Source organism: Physeter macrocephalus, chromosome 11, assembly GCF_002837175.3.
Source record: "Physeter macrocephalus isolate SW-GA chromosome 11, ASM283717v5, whole genome shotgun sequence".
Classification (NCBI taxonomy): domain Eukaryota; kingdom Metazoa; phylum Chordata; class Mammalia; order Artiodactyla; family Physeteridae; genus Physeter; species Physeter macrocephalus.
Genome location: NC_041224.1, coordinates 83,455 through 97,812, shown reverse-complemented (window position 1 = coordinate 97,812; position 14,358 = coordinate 83,455). Strand labels below are relative to the sequence as shown.

The following is a 14,358-nucleotide window of genomic DNA, read 5'->3' as shown; positions in this document are numbered from 1 at the left end:
GAAATTCTTTATCCATTAGTCTTGTTACCACCTGTGTCCATTTGTTGTTGTTTTTTTGTTTTGTTTTTTTTTGCGGTACGCGGGCCTCTCACTGCTGTGACCTCTCCCATTGCGGAGCACAGGCTCCGGACGCACAGGCTCAGCGGCCATGGCTCACAGGCCCAGCCGCTCCACGGCATGTGGGATACTCCCAGACCGGGGCATGAACCCGCGTCCCCTGCATCGGCAGGCGGACTCTCAACCACTGCACCACCAGGGAAGCCCTCCATTTGTTGATTTGGGATAGGAGCCTTTTGAATTATGCCCCAGTATAAGAACTCTAGAAACAATAAAACATGGTGTGTTCTCTCAAGTTTATATCTTGCCAGATAAATACTTAAATTTGAGAGAAAATAGTTCCTTGAGAAAACCTTTGTAATCTTGTTGGCACACTGATTTAAGTTTTTCTAAAATGAAATTTTGTTTTTGGAACACTCTTGATTTCTTTTGTAAAATCACCTTTTGCTTTTAGTTATGTACCTTCTGATCTGTTCTCTTTGTAGTCAAGAGATAAAACTGCAGTTATCCCAAAGCAAATCTTTTACTATATTACTCCCACTTCTTTCTCCCTAAAAAACTTCAACTTATTGTCCTTGGGAAATAGCCCAAAATGCCTGGCATAGCTTAGAAAGCACTGCAGTCTGCCTTCTACCTTCTTGGTCTCTTCCTTTGATGCTTACCCCTTTGTGCTCCGTGTGCTTGTCACACCTGACTTCTTTATGTAGCTTGAGTGTTATGCTCTTTGCAGCCTCAGACCATTGCACATGCTCTTCCCTCCACCTAGGTAGAATATTTCTCCCCTCCCACCGACATTCTCTGGCTGTTCATTTTTCAGGTCTTAGTTTAAATGTCAGTGTTTTAGAGAAGTCTACCCTGACTCCCTAATATCCTCCTGCCCTATATGTTTAGGACCGTCTGCTGTATATTTCAAGATTTCCCTGTACCTTCTATTTGATGACACTTATCATTGTTATAAGTCCTTGTTTCATGTCTTTCTTCCCTGCTAAACTGCAATCTCCATGATGGTAAGTTCTGTCTTTTCTTTTCCTGTTATATCCTTTAGCTCATACTTGGCCCATATAGGTGCTCTATAAATGTTTGTTGACTCAAAATTGAATGATTAAAATGTTTGGGGGAAAATAAACAAAACTAACTTTTTAAAAAATGAATTTTTATTGAAATAACTATTAAAATATTTTAAAATATTTAAAACTGAAAATATTATACCATTGTAGTATTTTCTGTATCATCACACTAGTTTCCAGGAAAGAAATGAGGAGGAAGAATAATACAAATCAAGCAATTGTAAAATTCTAGTAAATTACCATCCTAGTAATTGTAATGTCTGGTTTTTTGTTTGGTTTGGCTTTTTAGTGCTTATTTTGGTATTTGGTTTATGATATTTTTTGCTTAACTCTTGAAATCATTTTTTCACTTTCTGTATTTTATTTCACTTAGTATTTGAGTTCTCCTTTTCAGACATTATATTTGTGATACCCGCTAAATCTTAAGAAACACGGTGTCTTTCAAATGGGAGTTACAGCTAAACATTGAATTGAATATATAGCGATTTGGAGGGCAGCTACTGTGCATACTAATTATTTTAGATACAGTTGTAAAATAAGGAGAGAGGCTCTCTTGGGCGTTATGTCACCCAGGTAATTATTTCCCTTTACTCTTGGATTCTCTTTTGCCTCCCCCCCCCCCCTTTTTTTGTGGACAGAAAAGCTAATTACAGGATTTTCCTTCAAATGTTGCAACCCCTTGTACTTCAAAGTTGGGACTTTTGTTCATTATAGTTACTGTTACAGCATTTTATTTGTCTTGTTCATATGTTGCTTCATTACTAGTTACTGGTGTACTATGATAAAGAGACCAGATGGTGCTGTAGAAATAAACCAACCTATGTTGAATTATTTCCCAGATTATCTCTGGCCCTCAAATTATGAATATTTGGTTGTAATTTCCTACTAATATCTATATTAGTAACCCCAGAAGAATTATTGTGGCGAACTTTTCAGTTGTGGCTCTAAAGAGAATTAAATGTTAGAAGTTCCTCCTTATACAATTCCTTCCCAAATAAAATTGAACCTAAACTACCTTTGACATCTTTTACTTTAAAAACTTAATGGGAAAGATTTTAGAAACAAAACTTATAAACAAAATTGATGGCCCTTTGTATTTTATGGCTTTAGAATCAGACTAGATGTGAATTCTTTGTAGCTTGTCATTCAGTCCGTTGTCAAATAGGCAATGGTTATTCTCTGTAGTGTAGTATACATTCAAATACTTTTAACATACTTAGTCTTTAGGGTTTCTTTTTTTATGATTAAATGAGTTTAAATTCCTTGCATCTTTATCCCTGGACCTATTTTATCAGTCTTGAATTTAAGTTAATCTCCTTAGACAGTTCATATTTTTCATATTGCTCTTTTGACCTCCTCGAGGTAGATTGAGCTATACTTTATTTAATAAAAAGTTAATCAGGATGTATATATGCTCAATAGAGAAAACTTGGAAAATAGAACAGCTCAAAAATTAACCAGTCTCACTGGTTGTCTGTTATTAATACTTCTGCATGTTTCCTCTCAGTCTTTTTTTCTAATATCTGTCTACCTAGCCAGCATGGTAAGAGTGCACTCTTTGGAATCAAACAGCCTGAATTCAAACCTGGGCTTCACCTCTGGGAAAGTTACGTTTTGTCCTTCAGTTCCATTATTGGTAAGGAATATCCCCAGTAAGGGGATAATAGTAGTAGCCGTGTTAAAAGATGTGTGAGGATTAAATGAGAATACATGTAAAGTTCCTTGAGCAGTGCCTGGCATATAGTAAAGTACTCAGTAAATATTAGCTATTATTTTCCAGATCTGCTACACATCATAATAGTTTTCCACAGCTTTTTTTTCTCCCCACCACAAGCACAGCAGATAAGACTTTTTTTCTGTCAGATTCTTGAAGTCCCAGTAAGAACCTCTCCCTCTAGCTTCAGTCCCTGGTGACTTTCGTCTTCCTTTATATGCATTTTCTCAAGATATGTGATTCTTGGCTTTAGCATAAGTTCTTTTTTAGAAAATTATATAGCTGTTTTTTGTGATCTGCACGGTTGCATTATCTCCTTTTCATTCCAACATTTTTGTGATTCTTTAAAAAAAATAAAATTATATGTAATTTCATGCGTTAGCAGATACCTTATACCACACAATACTTTATTTAATGGAAATCACCAACGCCATATAGAGACAACTTTTTGGACTCATAGTGAATTTAGAAGGTTATTTCTATAGAAATTGCCCTCTGAGTGCCTGATCATGGATATATGTAGCATTATTTTGTTGGGAAAACTAATTATTGTCTAAAGAGCTAAATCATTTTGGAATTTGTTTTCACGTGGTCTTGCTTACCTGTTTATCATTATTTTTGTACAGGCATACCTCAGAGATATTACGGGTTGGGTTCTAGACCACCGCGATAAAGTGAATATCACAATAAAGCAAGTCACACAGATTTTTTGTTTTCCCGATGCATATAAAAGTTATGTTTACACTGTAGTGTAGTCTGTTAATTGTGCAATAGCATTATGTCTAAAACAAAAGGTCGATGTCTTAGAAAATAATGCTGTTGGAAAAATGGTGCCAGTAGACTTGCTCAATGCAAGGTTGCCACAAACCTTCAATTTGTAAACAGAAATAAAACGCAGCAGTATCTGCAAAGTGCAATAAAGCAAAGCACAGTAAAATGTTTGTAGTTCACTTAAGTTTAGTTCTGTAGGTTTCCAAACTTTGGAGAGCCTTTTTTAACACAGATTGTGGAGATTAAAATAAAATCTGGGTACTGATTATCCAGAATCCACTCACTCTCTTTTGTACTTTAATTTAGGAACTGCTTATATGGTTATTAATTATAAGTTACAACTACTTTTGCATTTTATTTACAGAAACTCTGGGAGCTTTCCAGGTGTTTTCTTTAACCAGAATCAGAGAATAAAATTGGTCAAAATATAGTACAAAAATGAATCTAATAAAAAAATTTTTTTAAAAATTAAAATCTTCTAGTAAAATACTCTGATGTTTCCTATCTGAGTACCCTTTTTTCTGTTATCAGAAAAGGGTCTAGGTTGCACCTTCGAAATTACATATTCTTTCTTCTTTTTGCCTCCTCATTTGATTCTTCTACTGCCACAAACATTAATTCTCCAGGTTTGGGCGTCTACAGCCACATGCCTCTCCTTGCATGCATTATGCTGCCAGCAGGGCTCTGCTTTCATGTGCTGGCTAAAGTGGTAGGCACTAGTCCTGGGCCCTCCAGTTCTGATTGTTAAGGGGGAACAGCTTTCCTACACTGGTCTAGATATTGTATAGCATGTTATGTTGTTCATAAGAGTTAAAACAACAAAAGCAAAAAGCTCTAACTTGTGCACTTTTGTTAATTCATAGTAATTTTAGTTTTTTTTCCCCAATTCATCTTTTTTTAACAATGGCTAATTTTGATCTTGGGTAATTTATTGCAGTTGCACCATGTGCCCTTTTCAATTTTTGTTTATTTATTGATTGGCCACGCCATGCGGCTTGTGGGATTTTAGTTCCCCGACCAGGGATTGAACCTGGGCCCTCAGCAGTGAGAGATTGGAGTCTTAATCACTGGGCTGGCAGGGAATTCCTCCGTTTTTTTTTTTTGTTTTTTTTTTTTTGGGGTACCGGGCCCTCTCCCTTTTTGGGCCTCTCCCGCTCCGTTTTTTTTTTTTGTTTTTTTTTTTTGTGGTACGCGGGCCTCTCACTGTTGTGGCCTCTCCCGTTGCGGAGCACAGGCTCTGGACGCGCAGGCTCAGCGGCCATGGCTCACGGGCCCAGCGGCTCTGCGGCATGCAGGATCTTCCTGGACCGGGCCACGAACCCGTGCCCCCTGCATCGGCAGGCAGACTCTCAACCACTGCACCACCAGGGAAGCCCTGCTCTGTTTTTTAAAGTACTTAGCAGGATGGTCTTGGAGGGTATTATGCTAAGTGAAGTAAATCAGAGAAAGACAGATACTGTATGATGTCACTTACATGTGGAATCTAAAATAATTCAACAAACTAGTGAATATAACAAAAAAAAAGTAGACTCACAGAATAAACTAGTGGTTACCAGTGGGGAGAGGGAGGGGGAGGGGCAATGTGTAGGGGTAAGGAATTAAGAGGTACAAGCTTATGCATAAGGTAAGTTATAGGATATATTGTACAAAACAGGGAATATAACCAATATTTATAACTATTAAATGGAGTATAGCCTTTAAAAATTGTGAATCACTATATTATACACCTGTGACATATAATATTGCATAACAAGTATACTTCAACTTTAAAAAATGGAAGAAATAAAAGTACCTGTCAGAAGGAGGAAACCTTTTGGAGGGAGGTGATAGTATTTCTGCTTTAGTTCTTTCTTATTTGCAGAGATTTTGTCACATATTTTTCTAATATGCTCAAAAATGTAGTCACTAAGGTTATTGCAGATGCTCTTTTCTGGCAGCTGCCCATTTTTTCCCCTGTGAAACTTGGTTCAAATGATACAGATTTGTATAGTGAGGAAAACTGAAGTAAATCTGCTTATGTTTATCTTTTTCTAAAATCATCTGCATTGAAAACTTCGGCCCAGCTATAGGACAACGTACCGTGTTCCTGGATAGACAGATGTCAGTTGTTTATAAGTGAATGAAATTAAACTTATATTTCCAACAAATTAGGGTTTTTTTTAAACTTTTCAGTAGTCTTCAAATTAGATAATAATAAATCAGGAGTAAGATTTTTTAAAAGGACACATGAAGAAGAATAGCCAGATAAAAGCTAAAATGCTATTAATTATAAATTAAAAATTTTGGCACTGGCATATAATTAGACATTCCATCAGCAACCTATCACAGAAATATATATAAGATAATTTAATAGAATAGAGAAGGATTAGTTAGTGAAAAGACTGGAACAAATAGTTGATTAGGGGACTCTAGAGACTCACCTAGTAACATATACAAAAACTCCAAATATATTAAGTAGTTAAGTGAGAAATTTAAACCACAAAAAAGTAAAAGAAAATGTAAATGGGTATTTATTGTACCATTGGCTGGTAGAAGAACCTTCATATTAAAGTACTAGAACAAGTTACAGAAGAAAAGAAAAATATTGATAGAATTGGCTATATAAGTGTGAAATCGTGAGATGTCACAGAATAGCATAATATGAAAACCAAGTATATTTGTGGAAAATATTTCTGGAAGTGTAACTTGAGAAGTCGAAGTAGAGAGTAACTTGCTTAAAATCTCCACAGTGTCAAATTTAAATACAAGTCTGTCAAACTTAAAGCCTAGCTTTTATTTCATTAAGGAATATGGCATAGCTATTAAAATGCTGTTTATGAGGGAAGTCTCTGCAAAATTTTATGTGATTGCTTTAGGTGGTAGAGTTATGTTGACTTTATGTTCTTATTTTCTACATTGAGTATGCATTAGTATTATGATTAAAGAAATAAATCAATTCTTGAAAAATAATTTGGTGTGAACTAGGAAGAAATGGCTTGTGGTGGGGGAATTTTATTTATCATTTTATTACCTAGAATGTATCCACAGAAGTAATAGTTAAGACCCTACTGGCTAGATATATCTAGTTATATACAGTAGTTACATCTAACTTTAAGAAATCCTGGGCCTTTTATTTATCTTCAGGAATTAGTTCTATAGACTTGTGCACATAGACTTTGTTTCAAAGACTGTTCTGAGTGATTTGCTACAAATGACACTGTTCACAATTTTGCTCCTTTTCTCTCTTCAGAGAGTGATACTTCAAATGGATAACAGTGATTTCTGGAAGTTTTATTTCACTTTACTGGTCTGTTCCCTCAGAAGACATTGAGTAAATATTTTTACCTATCCCTTTCCCTCCAAATTAAGTAAATTTAGCAGGGCAGTTGAAATGAAGAACTGTTTCGAGATACTTTGAATCTATAATCTGTCCAATAAAGAAATCCATTTTTGTTTTATTTCCTAAACCAAATTGTTTTATTGATGTGTAATTAATTTATTAAATCCACCAATATATATTATCAACAAAGTGCCAGCCACCATTGTCAGCTTTTAGGCTAATCAAAGAACAAAACAGGTAAAAAATCCTGCCCATGTGGAGCTTATTATGTTGTAGTGGGGAGAAGCAGGAAATAAACAGTGAACATAATTAGCAAGTAAAAGGTGATAAGTGATGGAAAAAGAACAAATACTAAGCTACACAGAGGGGGATCAGGAGTAATGGGTGGTGGTAGGGGGTGGGTTGTAATTTTCAAGAGGCTGATCAGGTTCCGCTTCATTGAGAAGGTGACAGACATCTGAGGAAAGATTTGAAGGAGGTCAAGGAGTTAGCTATACGTGGGAAGAGTTTTCCTGCTGGGGGAACAGCCGGCGCAAAGACCCCAAGTCAGGAGCATACCTGATGTGCTGGAAGAATGGGGGAGATTAGAATGGTTGGAGCAGACCAAGTAAAGGGGTGAGAGAGGTGTAATGGGAGACAAGATTATGCAGCGTCTTGGTAGGCTGATGCATAAGGAATTTGGTGTTTATTCTGAATCAAGTGAAGAACATTGCAGTTTTGAACACAGGAGTGATACTATAGGGCAACCGGTTAGGTCGCTTTTAAAATTAAAATTTTTAAGTTTAAAATTAAGATTCACTCCTTAATAGAGGAGATGACATTTAAACTGGTCCTGGAGAGTAAGAAAGAATTTGCCAAGTGAAGAAGATAGAGATTTGTTTTGGCAGGCTTAATTTAACAATATTTCACATCACCATACTTACGAAAATAAATGTACTTTTAAACCAAAGTCATATATGTTACTTGATTTAAGGTTAAAAGTATAATAATGTCATATAAAGAACTTATTCCTTTATGACCTCTTATATCTGTTAACCATGCTCGTTTTAAAAATTGATGTTCTAGTTTAATAAAATTTAAGGAGTTCCTATAATCCAAGAGACATTTCCTTTTCACTCAAAAATCCAATTAGTCATTAAGAGTTTCTTTTGAAAGTAAATGATTGCCATTTGCCGTTCTGCCATAAAACTGTAAATTTAATTGAACCGTCTTGTGTTTCTTATTATTAACTGAGATTCATTTATATACTTTTTTATTTAAAAGGCTCTACACTCAGTTGTAGGAAATAAGAATAAGACAGAATTTCTGCCCTTAAGGTACTTAAGATCTGGTAGGGGAGATAAGACATTATGCAAATGGTATAGTAAAAGAAAATGTGAGTTCATTGAATGGGAGTCCTACAACATCCTCCTCTTCCTTTATAAAAATTCTCTACCTATTTGACCTGGTCAGGCCATCTTCAAATCCAGTCTCCTCAGTTGAACTTCAACTATTGAACCATACTTATATTTTCTTCTCTAAATCCCTGTATCAAGTTTGAACCACCAACTTATAACCTGGGAACTCTACATACTATATGTCATATCTTTTAGTACTGTTGTACAAGTTTGTAAATTGGTTGAGAGCAAGGACTCTGCTAAGTCCTTTTCCCTTAGGATGCAGTCATAGTATAGATGTCTAGTAGTTAATTGGTAACCAAATATAACAGAGGGTAGCATGGAATATAGTTTTAACTATAAATGTATTTCACTTAATGTTGTTTCTGAAAAGTTTTACTTGAAACGTTGACTGTAAAGTAACTTTTCGAAAGGGATGTTCTTTTTCTCAGTCAATTCTTAAAATGAAAATAAAGATTTAATCTGAGTTTAGGTAAAGATTCAGTAAAAACTATGTTTAAGAGAGTAGTAATGTTTTCTCTTGAAGTATTTTTTGCTTTATCAACTGAATTATAAATAGTCTTTATAACAAATCATCTAAAAAAATTCTGACATATGTAAAAGTGCCTGATCATTAAAATAATGGTTTTGATTTTGTAGTTATCTCCAACAATCGTTTTTATTCCTGAACAGTGTTAAATATTTTTTTTAAATTAGACATTTTGAGAATTTTGTAAATTTTGTATGGCGGGAATTAAACTACGTCTTAGTAATGCAGCACTGTCAACGTTTGTGTTACCTGTCATCACTTATTTTCTCATAAAACAGACAATAAGTGAGATGTCATTGATCCTTAGTGTTTGGATAAGATCATTTGAGTTCTTGTTTGGCAGGACAGTTGATGCCTGTGGTTTTGTGTGATCTTTGCTCCAAATCAGTTTGGAGCCAAAGCACAGGAGGATGTCTTTCACCAGTCCATTTCTCTGCATAAGGGAAAATGTATCAGGATTTATTAGAAACTTATTGAATCAGTGTTATTATATAACTAGTTTAAGCCTAAATATGCTAATTAACTTTCAACATTTGTCTTAGATATCGCAGATGTTGAAATAGATTGTATCATAGGACTTGTATGCTAACAGCAAGAGATGTACTCTATCAGAATATAAAATGATTGATGTAGTAAAGCATATAAGCATAATGTAATTATTCCTTGAATTATTATTGCTTTAGAACCTGCAAAGTATTCTTCTACGTATCTCCTCACCAGTCCCCAAGATTTTCCTTTTTGCTTGCAAATGTAGTGTAAGCCAAACATTTATTGTATGTGAAGAAAATAATAAGCACTGAGATTCTTTATGATACGTCTGAGATATTCGTATTTCATCAACTTTAGGGCATAATTGTAGGCTCTAAACCTAGGTTAAATAGTACTTTGTACATATATTTAATTTTCTTTGGGACTAAAGTGAGAAACTAGTGTTTATTCTGTCCAATGTAGATGGCAGTCACAGTCAGAAAAAAAGCCTTGTATTTAAAGATAATCTACAGGTGAATAACGTGCCTGCAGATCAGTCAGCATGTATTTATTGAGTGCCTTCTTTGTCTATAATTATTGATATAGAAAATAAGTACAGTAGTAATTTAGATGGAAAAGAACATTTTGGGCTGGAGTCAGCATCTCAGGCTTTGGGACAGAAGATAAATTTCAGTCATATCTTGAAAGATGGTTGAAATGGGTGAGGTGAAAAAAGAGAGCTCTGCGTTCTAGAAAAGGAATCATTATGCAGGTCTTTGGCAAGATCCCCAGTTTAATTATTTTTTTTAAATAATGCAACAGGTTATTCCTCTATCTTCATTTGTTGCAGAGTTTTTAAAAACATCATTCAGCGTGTCATATTTAGAGTGTTCACAAATTGCTGGTTGATGAAAAGTAAAAATCACTGGATCCAGTTTTAACTGCTTTTGTAAGAAAACCTATCTCATAGGGGCCTTTGAAAGAAATAATGTCATATAAAGTGATTCTGGTTTTTAAAGAGCACCAGCCAGAGAGTATAGAAGTCTGAGTTTTAATCCTAGCTTCATGCCTTACTTTGTGACTTCAGACAGGTCGTTTAACTGAATTTACTTGTTTGTAAAGTGAAGATAATAGTGCCTGACTTACTTCAGGTGAAATAATGGGCTCTTATTGACTATTTTGAAGACTTTTAACTAGGAGCCGTGTACCTTAGAAAGCATCTTTATTTTTACCAACATATGAGAAACTGAAATATGTGAATTCATAAAAGAGGATGATTAAGAAAATTAATTTCTGAATTATACTTATCCCCCCCCCTTTTCTTGGTAGCGGATACTTTGTTTTCAAGGAAGCTGAATGGAAAATACAGGCTTGAGCGACTGGTTCCCACTGCGGTGTATCAGCACATGAAAATGCATAAAAGAATTCTTGGACACTTGTCATCTGTGTACTGTGTAACTTTTGATCGAACTGGCAGACGGATATTTACTGTAAGTAGTTTTTAAAATATTATCTTAATTCATTTACGGAATTGCAGAAACATTGCTTAAAGTTGAACTTTGAAATAAAACCTTTGTTTTTTCTTTTATTGAAAAACTAGAAATTCAGGTAAATTAGCTTACTGTAACAGAAGGTTTTACTTAAGGTTGGACTTCAAGTTTGGAACATTCTTGAAAGACATGTTGCAGCACAGTTACAGTTATATTATGGTCCTCATGGATAAGTGTAATTCCCAGCATTATATGAAATAATGCAGTGTGACCTTTTTAAAAATGTCATACAGTAGTTTTAATTCTAAACCAAGGACATTTCACCCAAAGTGTGTTAAGCAAATTAGGGGAGTCTGAGAAATTTCCCTTAAAGCGGTGATAGAAAAAATTCTGAGCATATGTAACATTTTCTCCTTTTACCTTTTATCCTTACCACCTCATTCTTCAATGTATCTCATGTGTTCAGAGTCTCTTAGGTTTGTTTGTTACTGTTTCTTTTAACTTGTTGAACGGAGAAAACAGAGCTTTTCAGCTTTAAGGGAGAAAATTGCTTTTGGAAATATTTCAATTAGGTGCCTTAACTATTATATCCACTAAGGGTAATACTTACTACACTATTATGGTTGTACTTACCATTAAATACTACTTATATTAAATACTCTGCTGAAGGTATACACTCATTCACAGGATTCCTAATTTTAAATGGGAAATGGAAGTTAACATGGAAATTCCTATCTCTGTCTTCGAAGAGGGCAGCTGCGAATTTTATACAGTCACAACAATTATAGATTCCTCTTTTAAGTAGATATGCTTGTAAACTGAGATTTATTTATGTCTACTTTCTCTCCTTTACCCGTTCACCCAGTCCTCTATAAAACAGCTAAATGGCAGGGTGTGGGAAAGGATTTCCATACATATCTTTTCCCCGGTTCTAGAATCCACTTCAGGTGTTTGCAGATTATTTCCTACATTAGTATTCTCCCTTTCACCTTCTCTTTTATCTCTGCTGTTCTCTATGAAGCAGAATAAAACTGAAATTTAAAAAATTTTTCTGATGGGTTATTATTTTTAGAGTGGGGAACAGTTATCCCTGTATCGGCTAAAGTCCTTGACATGCCTGCAGCAGTAACTTGCTCTCAGATGGTAATGGAAAACTACTTACAGCCTTTTTGAGTTCAGTATATTATCATTTAAATTTAGCTCTCAAAACATAAAGTAATATTGGCATCTCTAATGTTTAAAAGAATTCTTTCAAAAATAATAATAAATTGAAAGAATGAGAAAGACGCATTGCCTTGTGTTTATACTTCATTTTGGTGAGTATTAAGTTATGCCGTTGCACTGAGATTATAAAAAATATGTAACTTCTTATTTAATTTTTGATGTCTGTAAAGTACTTTGTGGGAATTCTTTCTTTGAAAATGAGAGGGATGGTAAGCATTTGATTGTTGTACTTTATGAAGCACCGTGTATGTGTTGATTTGAATTAGACACATAATCTCCTACAACTTTTTGAGGGAAAAACGCAGTGAGACAATACACTGTTGCTGGCTGATGAATTTAGTAGAGTAATAGGCATAGAGTTGGGCAAGCACTCTGAACCAGGGGTTAGTAAACTACTGCCCGTGGGTCAAATCCAGCTTGCCACGTTTTTTTTGTAAATAAAATTTTATTCAAACACAGGCACGCTCAGTGGTTGCTTTTGTACCACAACAGCAGAGTTGAGTAGTTATGACAGAGACTGTGTGGCCTGCAAAGTCTAAGATAATTGTTATCTGGTCCTGTACAGAAAAAAATTGCAGCCCTTGTTCTAGATATTTAATTCCTACTTTTAAGAGCATTTAATGACATGTGAAGAGGGAAGCGATTTTCTGATTGTTTTCCTTTAGTTGAACATACATAAATAAAGGCAGAATATTATCACTCTACTATTTTATATGGTCTTATCAAGAGTCTAAAAATGTTGATGTTTTATGTATGTGATATAATTTGCTAATTGTGCCAAACTTATAGTCTCATTTGTAATTTTTTACTGGTGATTTGCAGTTACAAATATCAAAATGTTGGCCTTGTGACAAGAAATGCAAAGATATGAGATCACTGTTACTTAAAATTTCTTTGTATTTTTATGATTATCACCTCGAGTTAGAGTACATATGTGTTTACTATTCATGTTATTTTATTCCACTGGGAACACATTAGCCACTAACTAATGCTTTGAAAACCAGTCTTGAAAACTGATAGGATAAGACTTTAGGATAGTAGATTATGACTGAACAATGAAAGATTCCTGTGAGGGAGTGACACACTGTTGTTATTTATTGAAATAACAATTCAGTAATGGACAGCTGAATATTTCCTTTTTATGTATTTGGTATCTGAAGACGTTGCACACTTACTATTAAGTTCTAGTGTTAGATATATTTGAAAGCTTTTTCCAAGGGACTCATTCCAAGGGACTTTTGCATCCTTTCTGGGTAGGCACAGCTAGAGGCAGTATAGTCCTGTGGTTAAGAGCATCAGCTTTGGCATTGGGGGCCTCTTAGTTCAACTCACAGCTTTACCACTTCCTAGCAGTGCAGCTTACAAAGATTACCTCACCCTTTTAATCTACAGTGTTCTCAGCTGTTAAAAAAAAGAAGACGGGAAATAGATAATAGTAGTACCAATCCCACAGGATTTTTGTGGGATTGCATGAAATGATGCGTGCAGTTAGTGTAGAACAAGATATACAGGAAGCAGTTATTAAGTTTCACTTGCTGTTTTTAATTTTATAGATGGATTTAAATGAATTGTTTCCATTTTATTTTCTTACCTAACTAAAATCTTATTTATAAATGCTATACAAGATTGAAATCATTGTGATTGATAAGTGAAATTCTGTGTTAGGAAAATTTTCCAGTATTTTGTACTAGAATATTTAGTAATGGACATTTCCCAGTAGAATAATGAGAAGAACCCAGGGAAGAAGGTAGCATAATTACCAAGTCAGACTGCTCCCTATTTCTCTCTCTTTCTTAGTTTTCTAAATTTTTAAAACTTGATTTCAGAATCATTGCATCAATTAATATTTACCAAAGAAAAGCAGAGTTAATGAATTCTCTGAGTAGTAAGCCATATGTGGAGGACCATACAAAAAGATTTCCCCTCTTTTTTCAGAAACCTAAAATGTACCTCTTCAAATTAAGGCAAAAGAGCATAAACTGTTTATATAAATTCAGTAATTTATAATAAAGACTATGAGTTAATGCACTCCTTTAATGAACTTCAGTCTTTTAGGAGGCAGACACTATTCTAAAAGCTTAGTATATAGAAATGACAGCCATAGTATCTGTCACTGGAGAGTTCACAGAGAGTCAACACACAATATTGATATAATGTGATAAGCTTGCTAGAGGCAGCACAAGATGCTGAGGTGTACTATAGGAGAGAGGTACCTAATTCAGTGTGTGGTAGGAGATGGTGAGAGAAACTTCCTAGAGAAGTGACACCTCAACTGAGCTAGGTATTCCAGAGTTAGGGAAAGGCATTTACAGTCATTGGGAG

At 34.8% G+C, this 14,358-nt stretch overlaps 1 protein-coding gene across 1 annotated transcript in view; it reads left to right on the top strand.

The window, feature by feature from the left end:
• PHIP (pleckstrin homology domain interacting protein) overlaps positions 1–14,358 on the top strand; it is a 119,706-nt gene that overhangs the window by 23,955 nt on the left and 81,393 nt on the right. The window contains exon 6 of the mRNA XM_028496239.2: positions 10,652–10,812. Within this exon, the coding sequence (XP_028352040.1) occupies positions 10,652–10,812 (161 nt within the window). The remainder of the gene's footprint in view (positions 1–10,651; positions 10,813–14,358) is intronic.